This window comes from Protopterus annectens, chromosome 11.part0 (genome assembly GCF_019279795.1).
Source record: "Protopterus annectens isolate FY-2018-M chromosome 11.part0, PAN1.0, whole genome shotgun sequence".
Taxonomy (NCBI): domain Eukaryota; kingdom Metazoa; phylum Chordata; order Ceratodontiformes; family Protopteridae; genus Protopterus; species Protopterus annectens.
The window spans coordinates 103,328,716-103,350,993 of record NC_056745.1 but is presented as its reverse complement, the minus strand read 5'-3'; the positions used below and the strand labels follow the sequence as shown (position 1 = coordinate 103,350,993).

Here is a 22,278-nt window from a genome sequence, read left to right as displayed (position 1 = left end):
CTGAGTTGCAGGCCCTTATGGCAGTAGAGCCCTTTTGATTTTCCATAAGGATAGGGTATCATTACGTACTAATCCTTCCTTTATGCCTAAGGTGGTTTCTAGTGTGGCTTTAAACCAAACTATTCATTTGCCTTCTTTTTATGCAGACCCCCAAAATAAAGGGGAAAAGATTTTGCACACTTTAGATGTACACAGGCAATTGCGTTATTATTTAAGCAGGACTAAGGATTTTAGGCAGTCTCAGCAGTTGTTTGTTTCTTTTGCTTTGAGTTCAGGGCAAGCCTGTGTCAAAACAAACTATTTCTAGGTGGATTGGGTTTTGCATTGCATTTTGTTATTCCCATCATGGCAAGGACATTCCAGCTGAGATTAGGCCTCATTCCACTAGGGCTACTGCCACTTCAACAGCATTTCTAAGGGGGGTGGCAACTAAGGATATTTTGGAGGCAGCTACTTGGAGTTCAGTGCATACTTTCTCTAAGCATTATCACCTTCCTATCTACTCTAAGTCTAGGGCTGGTTTTGCCACAGCTGTTTTGCAAGGCATGTTGTCAGCTCCTACTTCTTTATGATTTGCCAGCCTCCCTTACCTCTGCTTTGGGATTCTACCCAATAGTAAGGACTGCAGCAATGTGGAACGAAGAACATAGTACAGTTTTGTACCTACCATAAATGTAGATGTTCGAGGATCCACATTGCTGCAGTCCAATTTACCCTCCCTCCTTCCCTCTGTGTTTAGGGGTGGTTGTGTAGGTGAGGTTATATGCTGATATTTTGTATATATCTTTTGTATATATTGTACATATGTTTGGTGCAGGTATTTTGGGCCTTGTCTTTTTAGGGTCTTCTGACATCTGGGGCAAGAAAAGACTGAGGATATGACGTCGGTCATGCGCATTAGTACCCTGACGTACTGACGTCAGTCTAATGCGCCCTGACCGACGTCAGCCTTATACTCTGGTATTCGGGCCGACTGGACAGCGGACTACCCCAATAGTAAGGACTGCAGCAATGTGGATCCTCGAACATCTACATTTATGGTAGGTACAAAACTGTACTTTTTAATCCCTCATTTGTGAATTTCCAAGTTAATGGTTTTATTCCTGTTCATCTCCCAGATCCTCCTCCTCAGCATTTCAGTTGAAACATTGGGTTTCACTGGCACAGGCTGTCTTTGGGTTTTGTTACCAGAGAACAAGAAGCAAAAGGCTCACTCATTGTTGAACAAACTTTTTTGTATTTCCTCCTCGGCATGTACTGTATCAAATAATTTTGTTCCTCCAAGAAAGACCATTTTGAAGATAGCTGGGTACAGCAGTTTAAATCTCAAGCCTGCTTCTCGACATTCCTTGAATAGTGGAATAAATTTGCTACTTCTGCCTGGAGTATAGTGAGTAATCATTCTCCACAGACACTCTGCTGTCGCCCACATTTGTACTGTGTTCTGCCACAGTTTTCTCGGAATCCACTCTTTGTTGGTAGGGTTGCATCTTTACTATTAAAGGTCTAGGGTGTTTAGTCCTAGCCAGGTTTGGAGCATACACACTATGTGCCCTTTTAATTAACAGCTCCTGCTGTGGAATACCAGTCCAGATGCTTATTTGTGCTTTCATAAAATTAATACGGTCTTCCTTCCAGATTCACTGTTACAGCAGAACATCTCGGGTATTCTGTACTTTCTCTGTCCTCTAATTCTATTATTTTTGAAACGTCTCTTCTTGAGCAGTTTCATATTCAGGCATCCTTTTCATTTTGACCTCTTGAGTTTTGCAGTTTATCACCTCATCTGAATATCTGTTTTCCAGCCTTTTGTTTGAGTTGATATATTTCCATCAGTGCTTTGTTTATTTTAATCATGTCTATGTGCAGTTGTTTATACTTCCTCTTGGTTACTGGAAGTTGTGTCTGGAACTTGCACTGCTTTTTGTTGAATTGCTTTAGTACTCTTCCCAGTCAGTGTTTTTTCCTCGCACTTTTTAGTTAATTTTCTTTCAGGTTCTCTGTATTTCTTTCTTTTTTAATGGCATCCAGGCAGTGCGGTTGCTAGCCAATTACTGAAATTTACCCTGAAATAAAGTCCACTGGCTTTCTCTGCCGAGTTTCTTTTTTCGCACTGGGAGAGTTAGAAAGTACAGTTGTGTAAAATCTTACTGTAACAGAAAATGTCCTACTCTTCACTGTTGTAGTATTCTTAAGAGTGGATGTCCCGTCCTAGGCAGCATAGCATATCTATCAGCCAGTATTGAAAAGCTTGAAAACTATCTTGTTTGTACCGTACGTCCTATTTATGGTCTGGTCCTCACACAGAATGTAGAGCATAAAAGGGACATATAGACACAACTACCCAAAACTGAATTGCCCTAGGAGAGAAAGTCCTTGCAGTACAAAGAAGCTTGTGCATATCCAGAAGGAAAAAAGCTAGAATAAAGAAGGGGTTGGAGGGAGCGAATACTGCAACAACTATGAGGACATCTACAGTTAAGATTTTACACAACTGTGCTGTGCCTTAATATACATCACTGTTGCAGTATTCCTGAAAGACGCGAGAGTACAGAAGCTGAAACAGGGAGGTGGGAGACCGAGAGGAGCCTTCAGCAAACCCACATAAAATGGTTTCAGCAAAACCTGTTCTGGCCCCAGAAACCGTAGCAGAAGTATGCACTGAACACAAAGTAGCAGCTTCAAGGATGGAATTAGTGTCCACCCCATTGAAGACTGCACCGGAAGAAGCAACAGCCCTAGTAGAGTGAGCTGTAACAGCAGACACACGTGCCATGAAAAGAATAACAAAAAGAAATTGCCTTAGGGATCCAAGAGGAGATGGTTTGCTTAGAAAAAGCCAAACCCAAAGACATGGGATGAAAGGAAACAAAAAGCTGATCAGACTTGCCAGTAGTCGTAGCTATATCCAACTAGTACCTGAGCTGTGCTTGCAAATCCATGGTATGCAGGACCTTCTCAGTAGCAGACTGAAGAAAAGGGGAAAAGAAGGGAGCTGTACCGATTTTAAAGACAACTCCTTTACCACCTTGGACATAAAAGGAGTAGTATGAAGGAGACCTTGTCCCTGTGAAAAAACAAAATAGGAGGAATGATCATAAGGGCTTAGAGCTCCGAAACCCTCCAAGCAGAAGTAAGAGCCAGCAAAAAAATGTTTTTAGGTGCAGTGTTGCAAAGAAGCAGAAATTGCAGACTCAAAAGGAGCTTAAGTCGATTTTTTCCAAAACAAAATTAAGGCCCCAAGGAGGAGGAATACATTTTCTTGTATGCAGGATGCCTTTAAGAAATTCTTTGACCTCAGAATTAGAAGTCAAAAGGAGGAGTCAATTGCAGACTATTAGAAATGGTTGACAAATGGGCCTTTGCAGAAGAATAAGCCAAGCCAGACTGGAGCAGCTCGCATAAATAGAGGATGATCCCCCACTGAAGGGTCCTGGTTACGAGCATGGCACCAGAATGAAAATCTGTTCCATTTGGACATAAAATTTTCTGGTTGAGGGTTTCCTTGCCTCTTGTAAAACCCTGAACATGTCCTCAGAGGTGCCAGAAAGGGATCAAAACTCCATCACCCCACAACGTCTGTTTTGGTGGACAAGTGGGGATGGATGAGACCTCTTGGCCTCTGTGAGGAGATTAGCCGGTGAGGTAATTTGTGGTGATTGCCCCTGGCCAGATGAATTATGAGGGGGAACTAGTGCTGTCGCAGCTAAAAGGGAGTCGTTAGCAAGATTATTTGGGAGTCCAGATGAATTTTCTGTAGGATTCTTGGAAGTAGAGGAGGGAAAGCATGGAGGCATTCCCTTCCATGGAAAGGACAGAGCATCCATTTTCCAGGCTAGATGGCATAGCACTGTGGAACAGAAGAGGGGAAGCTGCCTATTCAGAGGGGAGGCAAAAGATCTGCCTGAGGAATACCCCACTGATGGACAATATCCAGGAACATCTCTCTGTGAAGCATCTGTTCGTGAGCTGTTTTGGACCTGCTTAGAGAATATACCACAATATTGTGCTATGAAGTAATGTATACTGCCTGAAGAGTTGTGTGATTAACTGAGAGCAACTTCCCAAGCCTGAAGTACCTTCCTGCAGAGGAGATGACAAGCAGGGTTGCATGAAATCTTGAAATACCACATCAGTGTAGTGTTGTCTGTGTACACAATCAAGGGACCCAGACATTACATGAGGTCAAAAGCCTGAAGGACCAGAATCTGAGCCCTCATCTTTGTTGATAATGGTTTGATTTCTGATGGGGAGAGCAAAGACCCTAAATTTTCAGGTGACCAAGAAATGTCCCCCACCACAGGTTCGAGGCATTGGTGAGCAGCTCGTGAGAAGGAACTGGAGGCTGAAAAGGCCAGTATGGGTTGAGACAACTGTCGCATCACCACTTGAATTCCTTTTTGGGATAGGGAAGGAGAGGTACACTGAAATTTGGAGAGCAACAATGCTGCAGCCACATTGACTTGAGGTACCATTGAAGCTTCTGCATATGCAGTCTTCCAAGAGGAAGCATTGGAATAGAAGAGGTCATGCATTCCAAGGCCTGAAGAAACTCCCTGGCTGGCATAGCAGTCTGAGGAAGAAGAGAGAAGGTGGTCTGTGACCATACCTTTTGGAGGCAGAAGAGAGGCTAACATTTGCACCATCTGAATCCTGCAACCCAGATGCACATGATCCTGAGAGGGAGATGGACGGATTTTTGAAAATTGATGGTAAACCCCAGATTCTGAAGAAGAGATATGAACTGCATATCATGCAACAATCGACTGGGAGAAGGCACCTGAAGCAACGAGTGGTCTAGGTAAGGAAAAATGCCTTGGTAGATGGCAATCACTGCAGCTAAGCATTTGGGGAACTAGGGAGGCCAAAAGGGCAAAGCAGAGAGCTGAAAATGGGAGGAAGGCGCAAAGACATATAAAAACTTCCTATAGAGGGTGAATAGAGATATGAAGGTTAAATGCCTTGCACATCCAAGGACACCAGAAAAGCCTGGGTTAATAAAAGAAACCATTTGAAGAGTAAACATCCCAAAAGAAGGGATCTCCCGAGGTGTTGAGCAGAGCGAGATACAAAATAAGTTTCCATGTGTCCTTTCGAGGAACCAGGAACATCTGGAATAAAACCCCCTCCCACTTGGGAAAGGGGGGTGGCAGCTCAAATGGTCCTTTGTTCATCAGGGACCAGAGAACCTCCAGAAAATGAGTAAGTTGCTCTAGAGGAGGTTAAGAAATCCCAGAAAAAAAGGAGGGAGAGATTTTCTTACCATGAAGTAACCCTGACAAATGATAGAAAGAACCCAAGAGTTTGAAGTGAGGAGATTCCAATTTTGAAGACTGAGGAACCTAGTCTAAAAGTGGGTGGGTGGGGGGTGAATTGTCAAAGGGAAATGGGCTTACCAAACAAGGGAAACTGTTTTGAGTCTCAGAAATCTGAAGCCTTAGCAAGAGGGGGCCTGCCTCCCACCCCTCCTGCCCTTAGAGGCCTTGTGGAGTTGCCGGCAAACAAAAGCAGATCTAGAAGGATAATTCCTCTGGAACATTTGGGATAGGAGAGCCAAAAATGTTTTTAAGGTATTGCAAGGCTTTGCATCTCTTTTGAGGAGACTCGAGTCAGCAGCATCAGTCCCAAAAAGAGTATTATCCAAAGGAGCATCCAACAATTTGGCCTTAGATTGGAGACAAAGCCAAGAATAACACCTTATGACAGACTCAAAAGCCACGGCCCTAAGCCACTTGAGAAGCAGAACCTAAAAAAGATAAAAGCAGAGGATTTGCCATCACAATAAGGGAAGGCAAAGAACCTGACAAGCTTGAGCTACCCAAGGCTAAGGCATACTTGGTCATGAGGGTCTGGTACTTAATAGCCCAAAAGGCCAAAGTAGCAACATTGTAAACTTTTGTCAGTCTTCTCCATTGCTTGCTATCCTTGTCAGAAGGCCCAAGTTTAGGAGGCTGGTCAGAAGAAACTGACACCACAGCAGGATCAGCAGAAGGCCATTTAAATAAAAACGGACAATTCTCAGGGACCTCAGGTTTCTTAGGAGCAGGAGACTGAAAATCAGGAGATTTGGAGGCAGCAGTGAACGTGTCTAACAAGGTGACCAACACAGGAGGAACTGCGACTGGTTTAGGAGTATCCACCTGAAGCAGCCCATAATATCTTTGAATATTCAACACTTGAGAAGAATCACACTTAAAGAATTCCATCATCCTAGCCATTTGCATCCCCAAAGGACAATTCCTCAAAAGGAGACTCCGGATTAGCAGACTTCTCTGCCTCGGCACTAATAAGCCAGAGTTGAAGGCATCTGTGAAGAATAGGACAAAGATCTATCACCAGACAGGGAGTTTTCATCTGGGGAATTAGATTCCCTAAACGATTTAGAAGGGTTAGAGGTCCAAGGAGGAGCGAGTACTGAAACCCCTTGATGAGGCTTTAGGGCCATTAAGGCAGAGAATAAGCCCAGAGTACACTCTTGCCATTTCCTTTGAGGATCCCTAGGACAAGATAAAACCTGCTTCAGTTTGTCATGTCTTGGGAACATTAGCCTTAAACACTGGAGGTTCTGACCCTTGGCGAGACATGGACCTCCCTCCCTGACCAGTATGTACAGCGTCCCTCTATGACCCTCAATCAGCTGCGGTTCCCCTTTACAGATTCCTGCAAAGCCTCCGAGGAAGTGTGAAAAAGACTGATCTATGCCAGCCTCTGGTGGGGTCATGGCAGAGGAATCGTGTAAAGGGAGGGAGTTTAACCATTATACCAAAGTGTTTACCTTACAAACATAAGGTGCATGGTTTGATTCTCCCATGGGGTAATTGGCTAGGTTAAAAATGCCTAGAAAAGCAGTTAGCCTAGTACTACTCAATGTACCTAAATTATTGAAAGACCTACAGAGCTATTACCTGCTTCTAGAGGGACATCTGGTGGAGGTTGGACAGCCAAAGAATCCGGCCGAGACTTCTTGGCTGCCTTCTTATCAAATAGTATCTCAGCCCTCGATACCATGGCAGAACCGTTTATTCCCAACTGTCTAAGCCATTGGTTTTCAAGATAAATGGCCAGGGAAGACCAACAGCTTTTGTCTTGGGTACAAATGCCTTAAGATACTACAAGAGAGATGGTCGTAGGAGGTGCCCAAACAAGAGATGGTCGTAGGAAGTGCCCAAACAAAAAAGACACTGATCGTGAAGATCCTTATAGGAATCTGCCTTCCCACACTGACATTTTCACCTCTTGGATGACGAGTGATAAATACAAGACCAAGATGGAAACATTTTAAAAAAAATAAATAAAAATAACGCCAGCGGGGCACTTATCCGGTGTTCTAAGTGGTCAGAACAGCAACAAAATATTCCAAACAGCTGTCAAAAATGGCATTCGAATTGGTGGCAAAAGAAGTTCTAGGTAGTTGCATCTGTGTCTCTCTTGTGCCCAGCATTCTGTGCAAGGCGCATAAGTAGGATGAATGATGCAAACAAGATCCTTTCAAGCTTTTCAATATAGGCTGAGCGATGGGCTGCCCAGGATGGGACATCCTTCCTTCCTTTCAAGAATATGCAACGGTGATGTGAAAGGGCACTAAATTGTTACTCAGTATGTAGTCATCTTGGAAGTCCCACTCTTTTGTGAAGTTTGGCAGAAGTTCAGTTTTCTAGTAGGTGCCATGGATGCAAGTCTGTGTAGGTTCAGTAAATTTATGGATTGTTGTGATGGGTTTGTTTCTCTTGCGTGACAGACTCGTAAGTGAATTATAGCTGCTGTAGAATAAAAGTACTGTGTACATTGTGGTTGCATGGTGAGTGGACTGGTAGCCTATTTAAGACTGACAGCTCCTTTATGCCTTTTTCTTGATTCTGGGATAGGGTTTGGTTTTTTAAACCATAAATTAGATAAAGTGGGTATTGGAAATGGGCAATATAGTAATGGTGTTCTTAGCCTTGAAGTTATGCTGTATAGAATTCTTAAGTTTATTCTTGCCTTCTTGAATGTAACAGCCTGTATGGTTAAAGCAGTTCATGTTTATAACGGCTGCACACTCTAATGGTAGTGTTGTAATTACCCCTTTATTTTGAATAGTTTATTAGAATTCTTGTTTGTAGCCTGCAGACAGTATTTCAAAGGCCAAGCATATCGTAAGTAATATTTTTGATGTCCTTGTCCTCCTGATTTTTGTTAGGTTTTAGTTGGGCAGGCTTTTCTTATTGAGGTCTGCAATAGATTTGTTTGTCGATTGTTGTGTCTTTCGGCTTTTCCCGGTTAGGGGTCGCCACAGCAGAACTCTGGTCCGCTAATGATTGGCAGTAGATTTTTACGTGCCGAGTTGCCAGCTCTGACGCACAACCTTCAACGAAGGTATGCCCATTCACGCATGTCTCCACACAGAAGATGCTTTAGCTGAGAATCGAACAGGATGTCGTCTAACTGTGAGGCGACAACGCTACCGCAGTACCACCACTGCAGTACAGATTTGTTTGTCGGTGACTGTGTATATATATTGGATAATGTAGTGGATGAGTTTTCAAAAATATGTTTTTGAACAATGTTCTGATTATTAGCTGCTTTGGAAAAAAATGTGGACAGTCTACTGTAACAATATAATGCACTGGCATGTAATGAATGCCCATTTGTATCTGCCTGTATTTCCCATGCATTTCTATTAAAATGTGTTACATTAGAATAACTCTGTTTCAGCTGGGAACCCTTGGAGCAGGGAACCATTATGCAGAAATACAGGTTGTGGATGACATTTATGACACGTACGCTGCAAGGAAGATGGGCATTGATCACAAAGGGCAAGTGTGTGTAATGATCCACAGTGGCAGCAGAGGTCTGGGACATCAGGTTGCAACAGGTAAAGTCCAGTCACTTGAGTTAATGTGAAATGCATGCTGGAATTGACACTCTGTTTTATGTATGTATGTATATATATATATTTTTTTTAAACTGGAGTGGTGGTATGCCACAAGCATTGCAGAGTAATTGGTTTCATTTAAATATTATATAACTGGACTCAAACCAGCAGAACTTTCTGAAAGCACCCCCCCCCCCATATCAAGTGGATAATGGTAAGTCAACTGACTTCATAACCATTCTCCCAAGTAGAAATTAAATCCCATTTGCTTATAGATCAGATGAGATTATGGCTTATATACTGGCCTGTAGGTTTCCTCTTCAGTACCATTCACTTGTTTTATCAGAGGAAAAAAGTAAATGAAAGGGGACAGAATGTCAAGAACATTAGAACTCAACTGAGATTTCTGAAGGTTTTTTTTATAAAGCTCCAGATCGTTTTGTGGTAAAAGGTTTATATTTGATTTTATATTTGCCGCATTAATATTTGGGCTTTTTAGTACTGTTTGTTCTGATGTTTAGTTTTAAATATGCATATCCATAGGGCAATTTGACAAGGTATTGTTTTCCTACAAATGTTTCATAAAGGCTATGTATAATTTATTTTTTGGAGGAAGTTAAAGATTGACAGACTCTGCTTTTTAGGTTAAGCTTTAGGTTAAGCTTGTTCCATAGTCATGGGAAGTCGTTGTGTAGGGTGATATCCTTTTTTATTATTGGTCTGTTTTTAGTAGCTGCTCCCCAGTCTGTTAGGTCCCCAGCAGTACATTCTAAATACAGAGTTTCAGATAGAACATTATCAAAATTGTCTTGCAGACACCTCCAAGAAATATAACAGTTTTTGAAGACTTTCTAAATATAGCTCAAGCTTTCTAACATCACGATCTTTCTTGTAAACTGTTTTATATTTTCAAGTGGCATGCTTGAGGGCAATGAACAGAGAGTTGTATTCTTTAATGGGTCAGATCAGCATTGTCTTGTTTAATACTAACTGTATTGCCCCAGCCTGGTATAAAGCTTCAGCTCATACGTTCTGTAACAGCACTGTGCCTTTCCAACAATTTAAGCGTGCGTGTGCTTACATGAACACACAAGCTGTTTATTCAGTCATAAGAAAACACTCTCTGCTGTGGGCTTGGTCCTTGTTTGAGGATGGTACAACTACTTAAAAATCTCCTTAGAAAAGGAACTGCTTTTTGGATTCCCCCTTACATTGTTTTCAAAAGGTTGTAGGGCTTTGGGAAAACCATGGAAGCCAATGTACTGTATTTCACATCTCCTTTTCAAAATGCTGTAGGGTCTTAATACTGGGATTAGGTAAATAGCTGAAGGGTTAGAAGGGCATGCAGAAGAGGAAATGCCTTCAGTAAGATAGTGTGGGGCCTCACAGGCAGTAGGCCCCAGTAGGGAGTAGCTAGGACTCCACCAGCCCCCTCTGTCATTCTCAAAACCCCTTGCCCCCCTTCAAAGAAGTTTCCTCATGCTACAGCAGGACACCCAAAATTGATCCAGTATAACCGCAGAATAGTAGGGTCTAAAAATAGTCTTCAAAGATAACTTAACACTAGAACTCAGAAATGCCTACTGCCATATACTCCTTTCAAAGGACATGATGTTTATTGTGTGGTTCACAACTGCAGTCATTATTCTGCCATAAGTGGACATCCTGTCCTGCGAGGCATTCCCTTATCCCCTATGCAGGCTAATGTAACATTCGTCAAGGATGTCAACTTGTCTGAAGAAGTTTGCTGTTTGAGACAAATGAAAAGTGCTTAACATTAAATAAAGAAGCCGTTCTATATCTATCACCATTATTTATTTGGTTTTAGTTGCATGCCCTATACGGACATACAAAAAAAAAAAAAAAAAACTTCAGCTATACTTTGCTCTCTTATCGCCTACTTTAGAGGTAGTCTCTGCTTGACCTACAAAGCCATGTCTGACCCAGAGCTGCTAAATATGCTACAACTAAAGAAATCCCAATCCCTCCATGCCACACGCTCCAGGGACCTAAACCTCATTGCCGCAATAAAAAGAACATGCTGGAGGGGCAGGTTCGTAACCCAGAGATTTCCCATACTCTGGAACAAACTTCCCATTCACGTCAAGCAGAGCACTTCACTGGCCCTCTTTAAGAGAAATCTTGATGAGTTGATGGGCAATAGGAAGTTCACCCGGGGATCACTTCAGTGGCCTTGCTTGACAGGGGCACTGGGAACTAACTTTGGGTGGCATGATGCCAGGGAATCTTATTGGGATAGGCTTATATAGGCTCCAGGGCCGTTAGCCTAGTACACACCTATGACAGCTTAGACTGGTTTTGAGAGAATGGTAAGGGTGGGCTGGTGTTTGGGGAACCTCCTGAGGGGGGCAGTTTGTGGCACGGTTTACGACTGCAACAGTGCACCAAGCATTTTACATCCACCTGGACATCTCCAAGACAGGAGGAGGTGGCTAGGGTGCCAGAGGACTCCACTGGGCCTTATAGGTCTGCGGGCTGAGTATCTCCACTCTATCAAATATCTAATGTGGCAGAGTACTATGATGAAACCCTACAGAACTGTGGGGGGCGGGATTTAACATTCCTTGGAGATGCATAAACAACTGAGATTCTGTCTGCTGTTTGTCCCCTTTCCAAAGGGCAGGGAGTGGAAACCTGACTGAGCAAACTGTTGAAAAATGTTTTGCCCACTGTATTGGATTTTTAATCTTTCTCCATGGGAATCCAGTGTAAAACTATTGAGGCAAACACTCCTAGAGCATCAACAACCACTTCATCATTCATCAGTGGAGTTGATACCTAGTCAGCTTTGAAAGGGGATACCTGGTCTTGTGATTGTATCAAACCAAACACAGTTTTGAGTTTTGCATCCTGGACAGAGTTTACTACATCCATTCTCCTGTGCCTGCTCTGCTGATGGCCCATTCAGGGTCAGCCACCTGTTTGGTATTTTACATTTTAAGAGTCTTCCCAAAAGTGACTCTTAACAGTGAATAACATGTACAAATGCTTCTGTATTTTCCCACCAGTCTCCCTGCTTCTTCTGACATTGCCTAAGATCTGCAGAGGTAGATTGAGACTTCATGCATCGACAGATGTTCCAGGGATAAGTCATATTGGTGCACTAGTCTAGCCTGCATGCCAAAAAAAAAATTCAGAAGCTGGCGTCCCTCCCTAAGGTCCCCAATGACCTGTCTGAATGAGATTTTGCCAGAACTGGGTTGGAGGAAGTTAAAGCTCTGAATGTGAGACCAGTGGACAGGCTCCTGCAGCCAGGATTGCGGAAGTGGTGGCTGCAAACCAAAATGTACTCTCAACACCTACAAAGAAGTTCCTAATGCAACTGTACTTTCCTTTGGCTAGGTAAAGAATGTCAGTAAGTGGAGAGAAACTACTTTAAATTTAATTCATGTTTAGCAGCAGTTAATTGTTTACGGCTTCAGTGGATTAGCTTCTGGTTTGTGTACAGTTTAGGCTTGTGCACTGGAAAAACATTTGCAGAATTTTAAGTGTCAGTTTGGAACCTAATAAGGATAATATTTTCTTCTCTGGTATACAGCATTTTTTCTTCTGTAAGCTGTTAGAGCTGTGTAAAGTTAGCTGTAATGTTTTGTTTTCTGCTTTCTACTAGAAAAGCAAGGGTTTACACTTGTCAGTTTGAGACCTTTTTAAAGCATCTGTTTTGGATATTGAGGCTTGGTGTCTTTATCATCAAGCATTTATGCTACTGCCACCTTAATTGTGGATCAATTTTGCTAAAGAAATTGTCAAAGAATAGTTAAACTGATAAGCTGTACAGTAGATCACCAAGGAATTCATGGGGTCTTATGCTTTCTGTCATACATGGGAAGTACCTTGTAATTGCATGATATTCTGACCATAAAGCACTACAATTGTCTTGATTTTGATTTGAGTCTTACTGTATGCCCTTTAAAGATCATTAGATTAACATGTTAAAGTTGTTTTTTATTCAAATTAGACTTCTGAAGCATCTCTTTACATATTGGCTAGGATTTTGAAGCTCAGATTTTTCAGCTTGATCAGTAACAGCCTGAATGACTTAACCAGTCTCTTTCCACATATGAAATTTATCCAAGCTACTCCAACTAGACCAAAAACCTTCTGCGAGCAAGAATTTTAGCACTTTACTCAGTGTAGTAGAGTAGACTTTTTTTCAGAATTTGAAAACCACTCCAATTTAATATATGAAGTTAATGCACTTCAGTATGTTAGATTTTACTGTTAAAATTAACTTTCTTTTGATTTTGAGGAAGCTTATGCAAGTCCATGTAGTTCAACTGGTTTTAGTTGTGACATCCTTAAAAGCATGCAAAGATCCAGGCCCAGATTCTGTCATAAGGTTTCTGCATCCCTAAGAATATTTTTAATGGAATTGCAACATATGAAACAAGAAAGGTGACATTATTTTTTGGGGAAAATATAGTTGACAGCACCTTAAAACAAGATTTATATCTGTGGCTGCTGCCTGATGTTTTTTTGGATGGGCAGAATGTGTAGAAATTTTGGTGTATGTGGGCCATTTCCCATTTATTAGGGAGAGACTAACTTGGGACTGCATAGAAATGGCTTAATCTTCTACTGTTGGAAGCATTAAATTTGTTTTGTTGTTTGTATGATGCAGGGCAAGCATGATCAGTTGGTCTGGAATTGTGCCTTTTATAAGTATAATTTCCCCCACATCAGATTTTATTCGTACAAGTTGTCCGATTTGAGGTTTTACCTCTTGTATGAAATGAGTCCATATTTTAAACTGTTCCAGTAGGGCTAGGTTTGCTTTGAAAGAATGTTTAACTGTGTGTTGTTGCTGCTTGCTTGTTGCACAGATAACCTTACCTGCCTAAATTGTCTGTGATGACTTAGTATGTTGAATATTTGCTGTGTTGTATTAGAGTGCGCGTATTGTCACTTGTAATTTTGGGTAGTTTTTGTCGGATTTGTGATTTCATTTGTCTGCAGTTGATCATTATGGATCTAGGTCAAACCTTGTCTCCTTTGATTTTTCACTTACACAGCTCCTAGCATCACAGTGGTTTAGTGTGTTTTATATATGACGCCTTACAAAACTATCAGAAAACTCCATTACTTATTACTTTTTCCCCTTTTATGGAAACTTAACATTTTTTAGAGCTTTATTCATTTGCTCTCCGAAGTTAAAAAAAAAAAAAAAAAAAACTGTTCAGTGGGTCAATAAAAGTCTTTGTCTCAGGGGAGAGGTTTCCCAAGCAACTGTAAAGTAATCTGTGTATACTCTGCTGCAGAATTTTTCTTACATTAATGTTGGCTTTTAAGCTAAGTATTTGTGTCTCCTACTTTTGACAAGTGTTTTTTTCCCACTGCTTTAATATGTTAACTTTTCTGCCTCTGATCCGCTATATACCGGATCTTACATTTACTTGGTTGGAAGACTTGCTGTGTAGCAAGGTGTTTGGTTGAAACCTTTGAAATAGCCATTGCCCATAGGCATGTTATAGCCAGATCATGTAGGTGATACTGTGAGTTTAGGATAGTTTTAAAACTGAACTGTACTTAACATATCAGGCTACATGTTGTAGGGGCTGTGCTCTGATTGCAGCCCCTCCAGCTTGGTTAGGTACCTTTTGTTCAAGAGAAGCCAAGCCAGCTTTGGTGGTAATGGAAACTGGATAAAAATGTGTGTTCATTGATCCTTTAAGTGGAGAAGGCTTCTGGGCCCACTGCATGGTCTCCATCTTATGGTGGAGGATGGCTGATAGATGCAGGAGAATGGGCGACTTTGAGGCATAACATTTTCAGACTAGCACAGGGTGACAGTGGTGTGGTCCAAACTGTTGTCCCCAAAGGATTTTATTTGGTTAACATAAGTTAGTACGGAGCATTACATTGCTTCACTTTCAGTATTTTCAAGATTTTTCTAATGGGTCATATACCTTTTTCCAGAATTTAGTTAATTATTTCAGAGGTGGCTCTTAATTGTTTTTCTTTATGTACTGTTCTTAAGTGATTTGAAGTCTTCCATCACTACCTGAGTCTTGCCTCTAGTGTGCTCCTTTGTAACCTTCAGAAGTTCCATCTTTGCCACCACAACATAACATCTGCTTCACATGCTACTAATTGTGAAAACTCCAAGTCTTACAGAAAGGCTGTGTCGCACACTTCATTGTTGCATTCTGTTGGAGCCCTTTATTATACTGCCAAAAGTCTGCTTTCATATCTGGAGCTGTGCTAGTATGCTCTTTCTTTCAGATTATTTTAATTTTTTGATATTGTAAGAGACTGGTGGTATACCAGCATACATATTATCAAATGACATGGGTAAATGGGGTTCAGGAGAGCCAACAAGTGTGAGGGGAGGTACTGAGAGGTACGAGACTACAGTTTTTCCAATGATGAAATCTGAGCATGGTCAGGCTCACACCAGCTGACCTGAAAGATGGGATTCCAGATGGACAATATGTGACCATTGTAGGCCCACTGAGCTGGGATGTTAGCCTTGTTGTGCCCCATTGCACTCTTGTCAGCACACAGCCGGTCTCTTAAGGGGTTATGACAACTTAATACACTCTAGTTCTCATGTAAAGATCTTACTTCTCCTGATTAGTTCAACCCTTACCTTGGTGGTAGTGGAATTAATGGGCCAGTTAGGCAGCCAGTGCAAGAACGGTTTCAGGGAACACTGATCCAAAAAAGCCCCCTCCCCCCAGAAAGTCTAACCATTTTGCTGTCTGTATTTGGTATGTAGAGCAGACTTTCATATCCATAACTGATATTGCATACGTTTTTTACGGTCACACTGTTGCAGTTTGTTGCCCTTGAAACCCATACAAACTTGAACATAAATCTTTACTAGTAGTTCTGGTAGGCTGCTTAATGTCATGTGCAAATAAAAACTGAAGGTTGTTGGAGGGGGATAGTACAGCAAGGAAGGTTTCACCTTTGTACCTCTTAAAGCAGGAGCGAGAGTGGTAGATCCTTGGTGAGCAGGATGCACTATCTTGGATGCCATTTTTTATACAGTGTTTTTTAGTATTTTCTTTCCAGAAATCTGCCGTTAACAGCAAACTAAAAGTATGAGGTGGCACGATTTGGCTGTTCTGCTCCCTTTCATGTCTGCTGCTGTAGTATCTTTGCTCAGCCATGCTGTCTGCCTGACTGTATTCTACAAGTTGAGGGGCAGCCTGCATAGTGACTTGATTCAGTTGTCGGTGACCAGGGTTTGACTACAGTAGGATTTTGTCTTCATGTACCAGCTGTCAACTTGTGTCTGTGGACATCTGGAGTGGGGGGATGGGGCAGGGAAGCCTCCTCACAGATTCTCACTGGCTTACCAAAGGGCTAGTCCTGAATACAAAGTATTTAGAGGGAGGGGAGAGATTGCTGCTGCCTGGTGGCAGTGCCCATCATGGGTGTTTGAAGGATTAGGTTTTGAGCTAGTTTCTTGGCAAGAAGGCAACTCTGGGAAATTAGAACCAGAGACCATCATCACTGGACTAGGCTGTGCGTGTTACCAGAGACAGCTGCAGAGAGGACCTTACAGCAGCAGAAGTAGAAAGCTGGTTCATTAGTAATAGACTGGGGACACCAAATGGTTATTGTAATCCGGGGACCTGAATTTGGTGAGTAAGAGAGAATTGTTTTAGAATACAGGTCTCTCTCTTGCTGAAATCATGCACATAAATATGTGGTGTATGGAAGTGTTTGCTGCCACGAACTAGAAATTAGTACAGATCTTGTCAAAAGTCTGCTTTCATATCTGTCGTCTTGCACTGTTTTTCTTCAGAGTAAGAAATTGTTTTGGTGCATGTGTTTTGTAGTTTAGTAAACTAAATTTGATGGATCTTTTCTATTGGGATTTTCTGTGATGTACAAAAATGTCAGCACTTTTTGTCCTACAAGTTAGACCATAGCCCCTCTTGCTGTGGTGATTATCCAGTAAACTACCGTAAGTTACTGGGTTGTAGTGCAGCCTTTAGAGTGTAATTCACAAATAGAATAGTTAGCCTTCCTTAAGGGGTTTACATAACTTTGATGTTGGCTAGGTGTTGGTTTGATTTTTCTAAAGTTATTCATCTGTGTTTTCTTTGCTTGCAGATGCTTTGGTGGCTATGGAAAAAGCAATGAAGAGAGATAAGATTATTGTTAATGACAGGCAACTGGCATGTGCGAGAATCTTTTCTGATGAGGGGCAGGACTACCTAAAGGGCATGGCGGCAGCAGGGAACTATGCCTGGGTAAATCGTAGTTCCATGACTTTCCTAAGCCGTCAGGTATGTACTTAGAATTAACTTGCTGTCCAACTATGACTGGATGAATTACCTTATGTTTCTGGTCTGATACATTAGGGGTAGTGTTGTATGTAAATGAGCATTTGTGATCCATGCACAAGCACATATTCTCTCTTCAATCTTGTAATCTTAGTACCAGACTAAGGCAAGATACATTTTTAAGTGGAAATAAAAATGCTGCTGAGTGGGCACATATTCTCTCTTCAATCTTGTAATCTTAGTACCAGACTAAGGCAAGATACATTTTTAAGTGGAAATAAAAATGCTGCTGAGTGGGAGAGATTCATTCTCCATTTGGCTTGGTTCTTTCAGAAGTTAATTTTAGGTGCAGCATTTCATGTGTGGTTATTTCTTTATTTGCTATTTATTCACCAAGTAAGTGGGCTGATGAATTTACCCTATCCAGCCACAGCCTGGGCAATTGAGCTGCAAGTACACATGTAAAAAGAAGAGAAAGTGATGCATAATTAGAAAGGTGTTAGAACTTCCATTTAATTGTCATTGTTGGGAAAGGGTAAATAACTGGTGTGGACAATATGACACTGCTCCCAAATTCATTGCATCAGTATTGACTTTTGCTTCTAGTTTTTGCTGTTAACTGAGGGAATATGCCAAAAAATTGTCCCCAGTTTCAGGTGTGATCTTGTGCCATACATTTGTTGGAGAGATTTCATAGGTGGATGCTGTAGCAGTTGTACTGTATTCCATAGCAAATATGCAACTCCATTGTTTTAGCCCATTAGAACATGATTCTCAGCATGGCATAATGATAGCGGTTTTTATATCCATGCACTGCTACACTTGAGTAGTGGCAGGTAATGATTATCTTTGCATCCCTATTTGAATTCTTTCCCTAGTTTTAAATGAGTGGCTTGTTCACATGAATCGTTGTTGCATTAATAAATGTTAAAGTTCAGATACTACCTGTGTAGTAACAGAAGTGCTACAAATTTTTGAGGAGGAAGAGCAATTTTTTACCTTGCGTCTTGGTTTTATTTCCAGCACAAGATTCCTGAGAGGAATAGAATTACTTTCTTATGGAGACTGCATTCTGTGCTTTTTGCCTTCTTGGAAGGTCAAGAAGATGCACTGTAGCTGGTAGAAATCATTTCCCAGACTTGAAAGAGCCCTGCAGTGGTTGGAAATGTGGTCACAGGCCTACATAGGGTAGGTAGTTACTATGTGGCAGAGTAAGAAAATAAAGGTCCCCATACCAAACACCGCTGCCTGTGCATAATACTTTTCATTCAGTCAATGGAAGAAGAGAGAGAGTGATCTCTGTTGGAACGTATCGCAACCCCCCCCCCCCCCCCAAAAAAAAATGTTCAGTGATGTGTGTGTCATATGCAGGTTTGGTGGTGTAGTCTTGGATTCTGGGATTCTAGCCTTTAAAGAGACCAGTCGTCTTGTTTTGTAGTGCTTTTTTTCTCTCCTGGCTTCAAATTACTCTCTCCCACTTGGATGTCAGGGTGTCGAGGCATCTGCCAACACCATCTTCAGATCTTTCTCTGGTTTGGAAAGCACATGCCCTTGCAAAGTGTCATCAGTCCTGTGCATTGGCCTCTTTCCTGGAGTCCATATAAGTATCCTGTTGGAGAAATCTATAAAAACAAAGATCACCAATAATAAGCCACATGTTTAATAGAAGTCTAATAGTGGCTTTGAAGAGATCATCTTAGTTTAGCAAGCAAATTCCACACACAGATTTTCATTACTTTTGCTTGTTTGCTCTAAGCCTAGAGCACATATACTATTGTTTACACTATATGCTAGATTCAAACAGGAAAATCCAGAGTTACATGAATCTGTCCGAGGCTGCCTAGCTAAAAGAAGGCGTGAGCTTGGTCCCAGTCCACCATGTTATCTGCTCAGGCCTTTGCTAGCCACTCATCAAAGCCATAAGCACTGTAGGGAGAAATGTAGGGGTAACAACTTTCTGAAATGGTGGGTGGCTCTAGTCCTGACAGTACTAGGGTTGGAGAGGGACATTCATAGACCCATGCTCAAGAGTCTGCTACTTCTGAAGCCTCTTAAGCGATCAGTTTGAGTCAGTGATCATTTAAAAAAAAAAATCCTTTCTTTATATTGGGTTATGGTGAAGTGTGGGCTGAATCTGTAGTGTTTTTGATCTGAAGACTTCCTTGAGGGCTAGTGGAACTGATGCTCGTATGCAGTTATCAGTGAAGGGGAAGGTAGTATCCCATTGCTACTTTGTGAGGAGGTTAGTGGAACCAAATAGATGGCTAGGACATCCGCCCGTGACATGAGGCTGCTGAGGTGGATACCGCTGTGGTCTTGAGGCCCAAGACCTCCAAACCAAAGTGATACCTGCCAGTTTGTCTAAACTTAAGCTAGGTGTTGCCTCATTCCCTTCTGCTTCCCAATCTTCATTGCAGGATCTTTCCTGGCTGGCTGAGGATATAGAGTTTTCTGAAATCTATGCAGTCTGCTTTGCAAATTCATATGGTGTTAGGGGCTCCCATTAAAGTTTGAACATAACCATAGAAAATTTGGGCACCCTATATTCGGAGATGGGACAAGTTGACATTTTAAAAACAGTTGCATTTCCTCCCTCATACTTTTGAATCTGACAGAGAGGGTGTCCTATTCTTTTTCTCCTCCACTGAAGTGCATCTCCTTAACAGATGCGCTTCACAGGATGAAAGAAGCCTTGAAAGGAATTCTCACAGGCCCAGTTTATGATGTAGAGGCTTTACAGGCCTGCACAAGACTCTGCCACATGCTGTGACTAGTCTTTCAATTACTGGCAGATTGATTTATCGATGCATTAATGGAGCCAGATTCCGTATATGCTTCTTGTAGGGGTCCATCCAGGTATCCTTACCCTAGTGAGATTTATCAGTGCACTAATGGAGCCAGATTCCTTCTATGCTTCTTGTAGGGGTCCATCCAGGTATCCTTACCCTAGTGACCATGAAGCAAGATACTCAATCTCTTTAGGAAGATGTACACTTCTGTTACTTAGGCCTTTAGAGCCCTTAACTGCCATGCTGTCAGTGATCAGTTTCTGCTATGATCAGTTTCTGCTAGTTCAGCTGAAGTTTAAGGTAGATGTTATCATGTACAACTGCTTGATGGGGAGGGGATTGTACTATGCAGTCTTAATATACAGGTTACCAAACTTTGCAGGAATTTGGCTATGATGGATCTTGCAGGGCAATAGTTGCCAAGACAATGATTTGCAGACATACCTGGGTGAAGACCCAGCCCCTGCCCATGTTTTTTGGATGTGTAGTGCCTAGATGTACTTTTTGGAATGGCTGTCCTCTTCTTCATTGCACCCAACGCCCCCCCCCCCCCCCCGGCTGAAAAGCTCTTGAAAAGATTGGAGGGAGGTGAAATTATGCATTCCGCATTCCCAAGTTAAATTTGCAGAATAGCCTACCAAGCTTTGACTTCTGTAACCAAAACAAGTAAAAGGTGAATTGCACAAGGAGACGATATGCTACAGGAAAAATGACCAGTAGAACAGAAGGGCAGGCCTGAGCCCTCAAAGCCATGGCAGCTCAAGGGAACAGCTATGACTGTCAGGCTTGGCCCTCCTCTTCTCTAAAACTCCTACCCTAGCCATCCAACCCCACTTCCCCTTCACCCACTTTTCACATAGAAGCAGGGGGGGGCTGCATGGGCCTTTTTGAGAGGGAGTAGAATGTTGTCATCCAGGAGCAGTGTGCCCCAAGTATTCTGAAATGGGGGTACAATCTCCACTTTCTCAGAAAGCTCAAATTCTCAGGCATTTCCCTATTTCCCAGGGAACAAATTCACTTGGTCCGTCTGTGCAGCAGGACTTACTAACTCGCCATAACACATGGAGAGTAATGATTTTTGCCAGAACTTTTCTAATGTCAAGAAAAGTAATTTGGAGACCTTAATTAGACCTTGTATGATTTGTGAATTCTTATAGAATTCAAAATGCCACAGGGCCGCCACCTTATTCTTTTCCCCTCTGGCTTAGTCACCTTGGGTTTAACGGATAACTTCCTCTACATTCCCATTGCAGAGGAGCATAGAAGGTTGATAAGATTTGAAATGTGTGGTGCTCCCTACTGGTTTGCCTTTTTGCCCTTTTGCTTGTCTGTGGCATCCAGGGTATTCACAAAGTGCTTGCTCCAGTAATTTGTTGCATAACCAAGGCTGTTTATAGCTACCTCCACCAAGATAGCTGTCTAATTTTTAAGGATTGTCTCTGTAAGAAATGTAGGAGCCTCTACAGTTCATCCTAGCATGTTTCAAAGACCTAAGTCACTTTCTAAACCTACTAGGGTAGGCTGTAGTGAAGCAAGTGTAATTAAGGGTGTTGATGAACCTAGGTCATCCTTTCTTTTCCAGGACAAGGTAATCTTGCCAGAACACCTACAAACAATCTGAGCAACATCATGACTGCAAGGGAAATTGAGAGTTCTTGCATTTGTGTCTTCCTGCATACTAATGATTCCTCTAGCAGTATTTCACAATAAGCTATAGTGATATCTGTAAAACAAAGGGTTTTAGTGCACCCAGTCTCTGGAGTGTTCAGTTTTTTTTTATCTTGTATAAGGTGGATATTTGAGGTAAATCTCAATTTGATGTTATTCAAATTGGCTCTGTGTACAACCTGTCACCCCATATTTATCTGCCACAGTTTGAAGAAAGGATGCAAGGGACTTGAGTGTTCAGGGCTTGAGACACTGATGCCAGAAAAGGATACATCAGTGACTTGGAATGGTGGCTGTCGTATTGTAACCCATCAAGAAGATTTGGGCCCAGAGGATCCTAAACTGTACATTTCAGACACCACCACTGTTGTGGCACATCAGCAACAATGAGGGTAACTATTCCTACCTGTTATGCAGGTTAGAATTGCAAGTTTGGGAGGTAGCCCAGGATCCAGATTTGACATTCTGGGTGTATTGTGTGCAATTCATAGGCAAGTACTACTCTAGCTGCCCCTGCTGGACATTTTAAGCCTAGACAGTTTCCCTTGTGTTGCTTGAATTAACCTGTCCAAATTGATATTAGATTCATAGGATCATAGGAAGTTACTAGGCTATTGGCCCTGAGGCCCTTATAAGCTTAGCCAAGAGTTTAGCCCATGTTTAGACAAGTCAGCACCCAAAGCCCCTGTCCAGCAGGGACATGGGT

General features: G+C 42.0%; 1 protein-coding gene across 1 annotated transcript in view; it reads left to right on the top strand.

Moving 5' to 3' along the window:
- RTCB (RNA 2',3'-cyclic phosphate and 5'-OH ligase) overlaps positions 1 to 22,278 on the top strand; it is a gene marked incomplete in the record, with an annotated part of 159,070 nt that overhangs the window by 100,165 nt on the left and 36,627 nt on the right. The window contains 2 exon segments of the mRNA XM_044087476.1: positions 8,695 to 8,854; positions 16,943 to 17,118. Of these exon segments, the coding sequence (XP_043943411.1) occupies positions 8,695 to 8,854; positions 16,943 to 17,118 (336 nt within the window).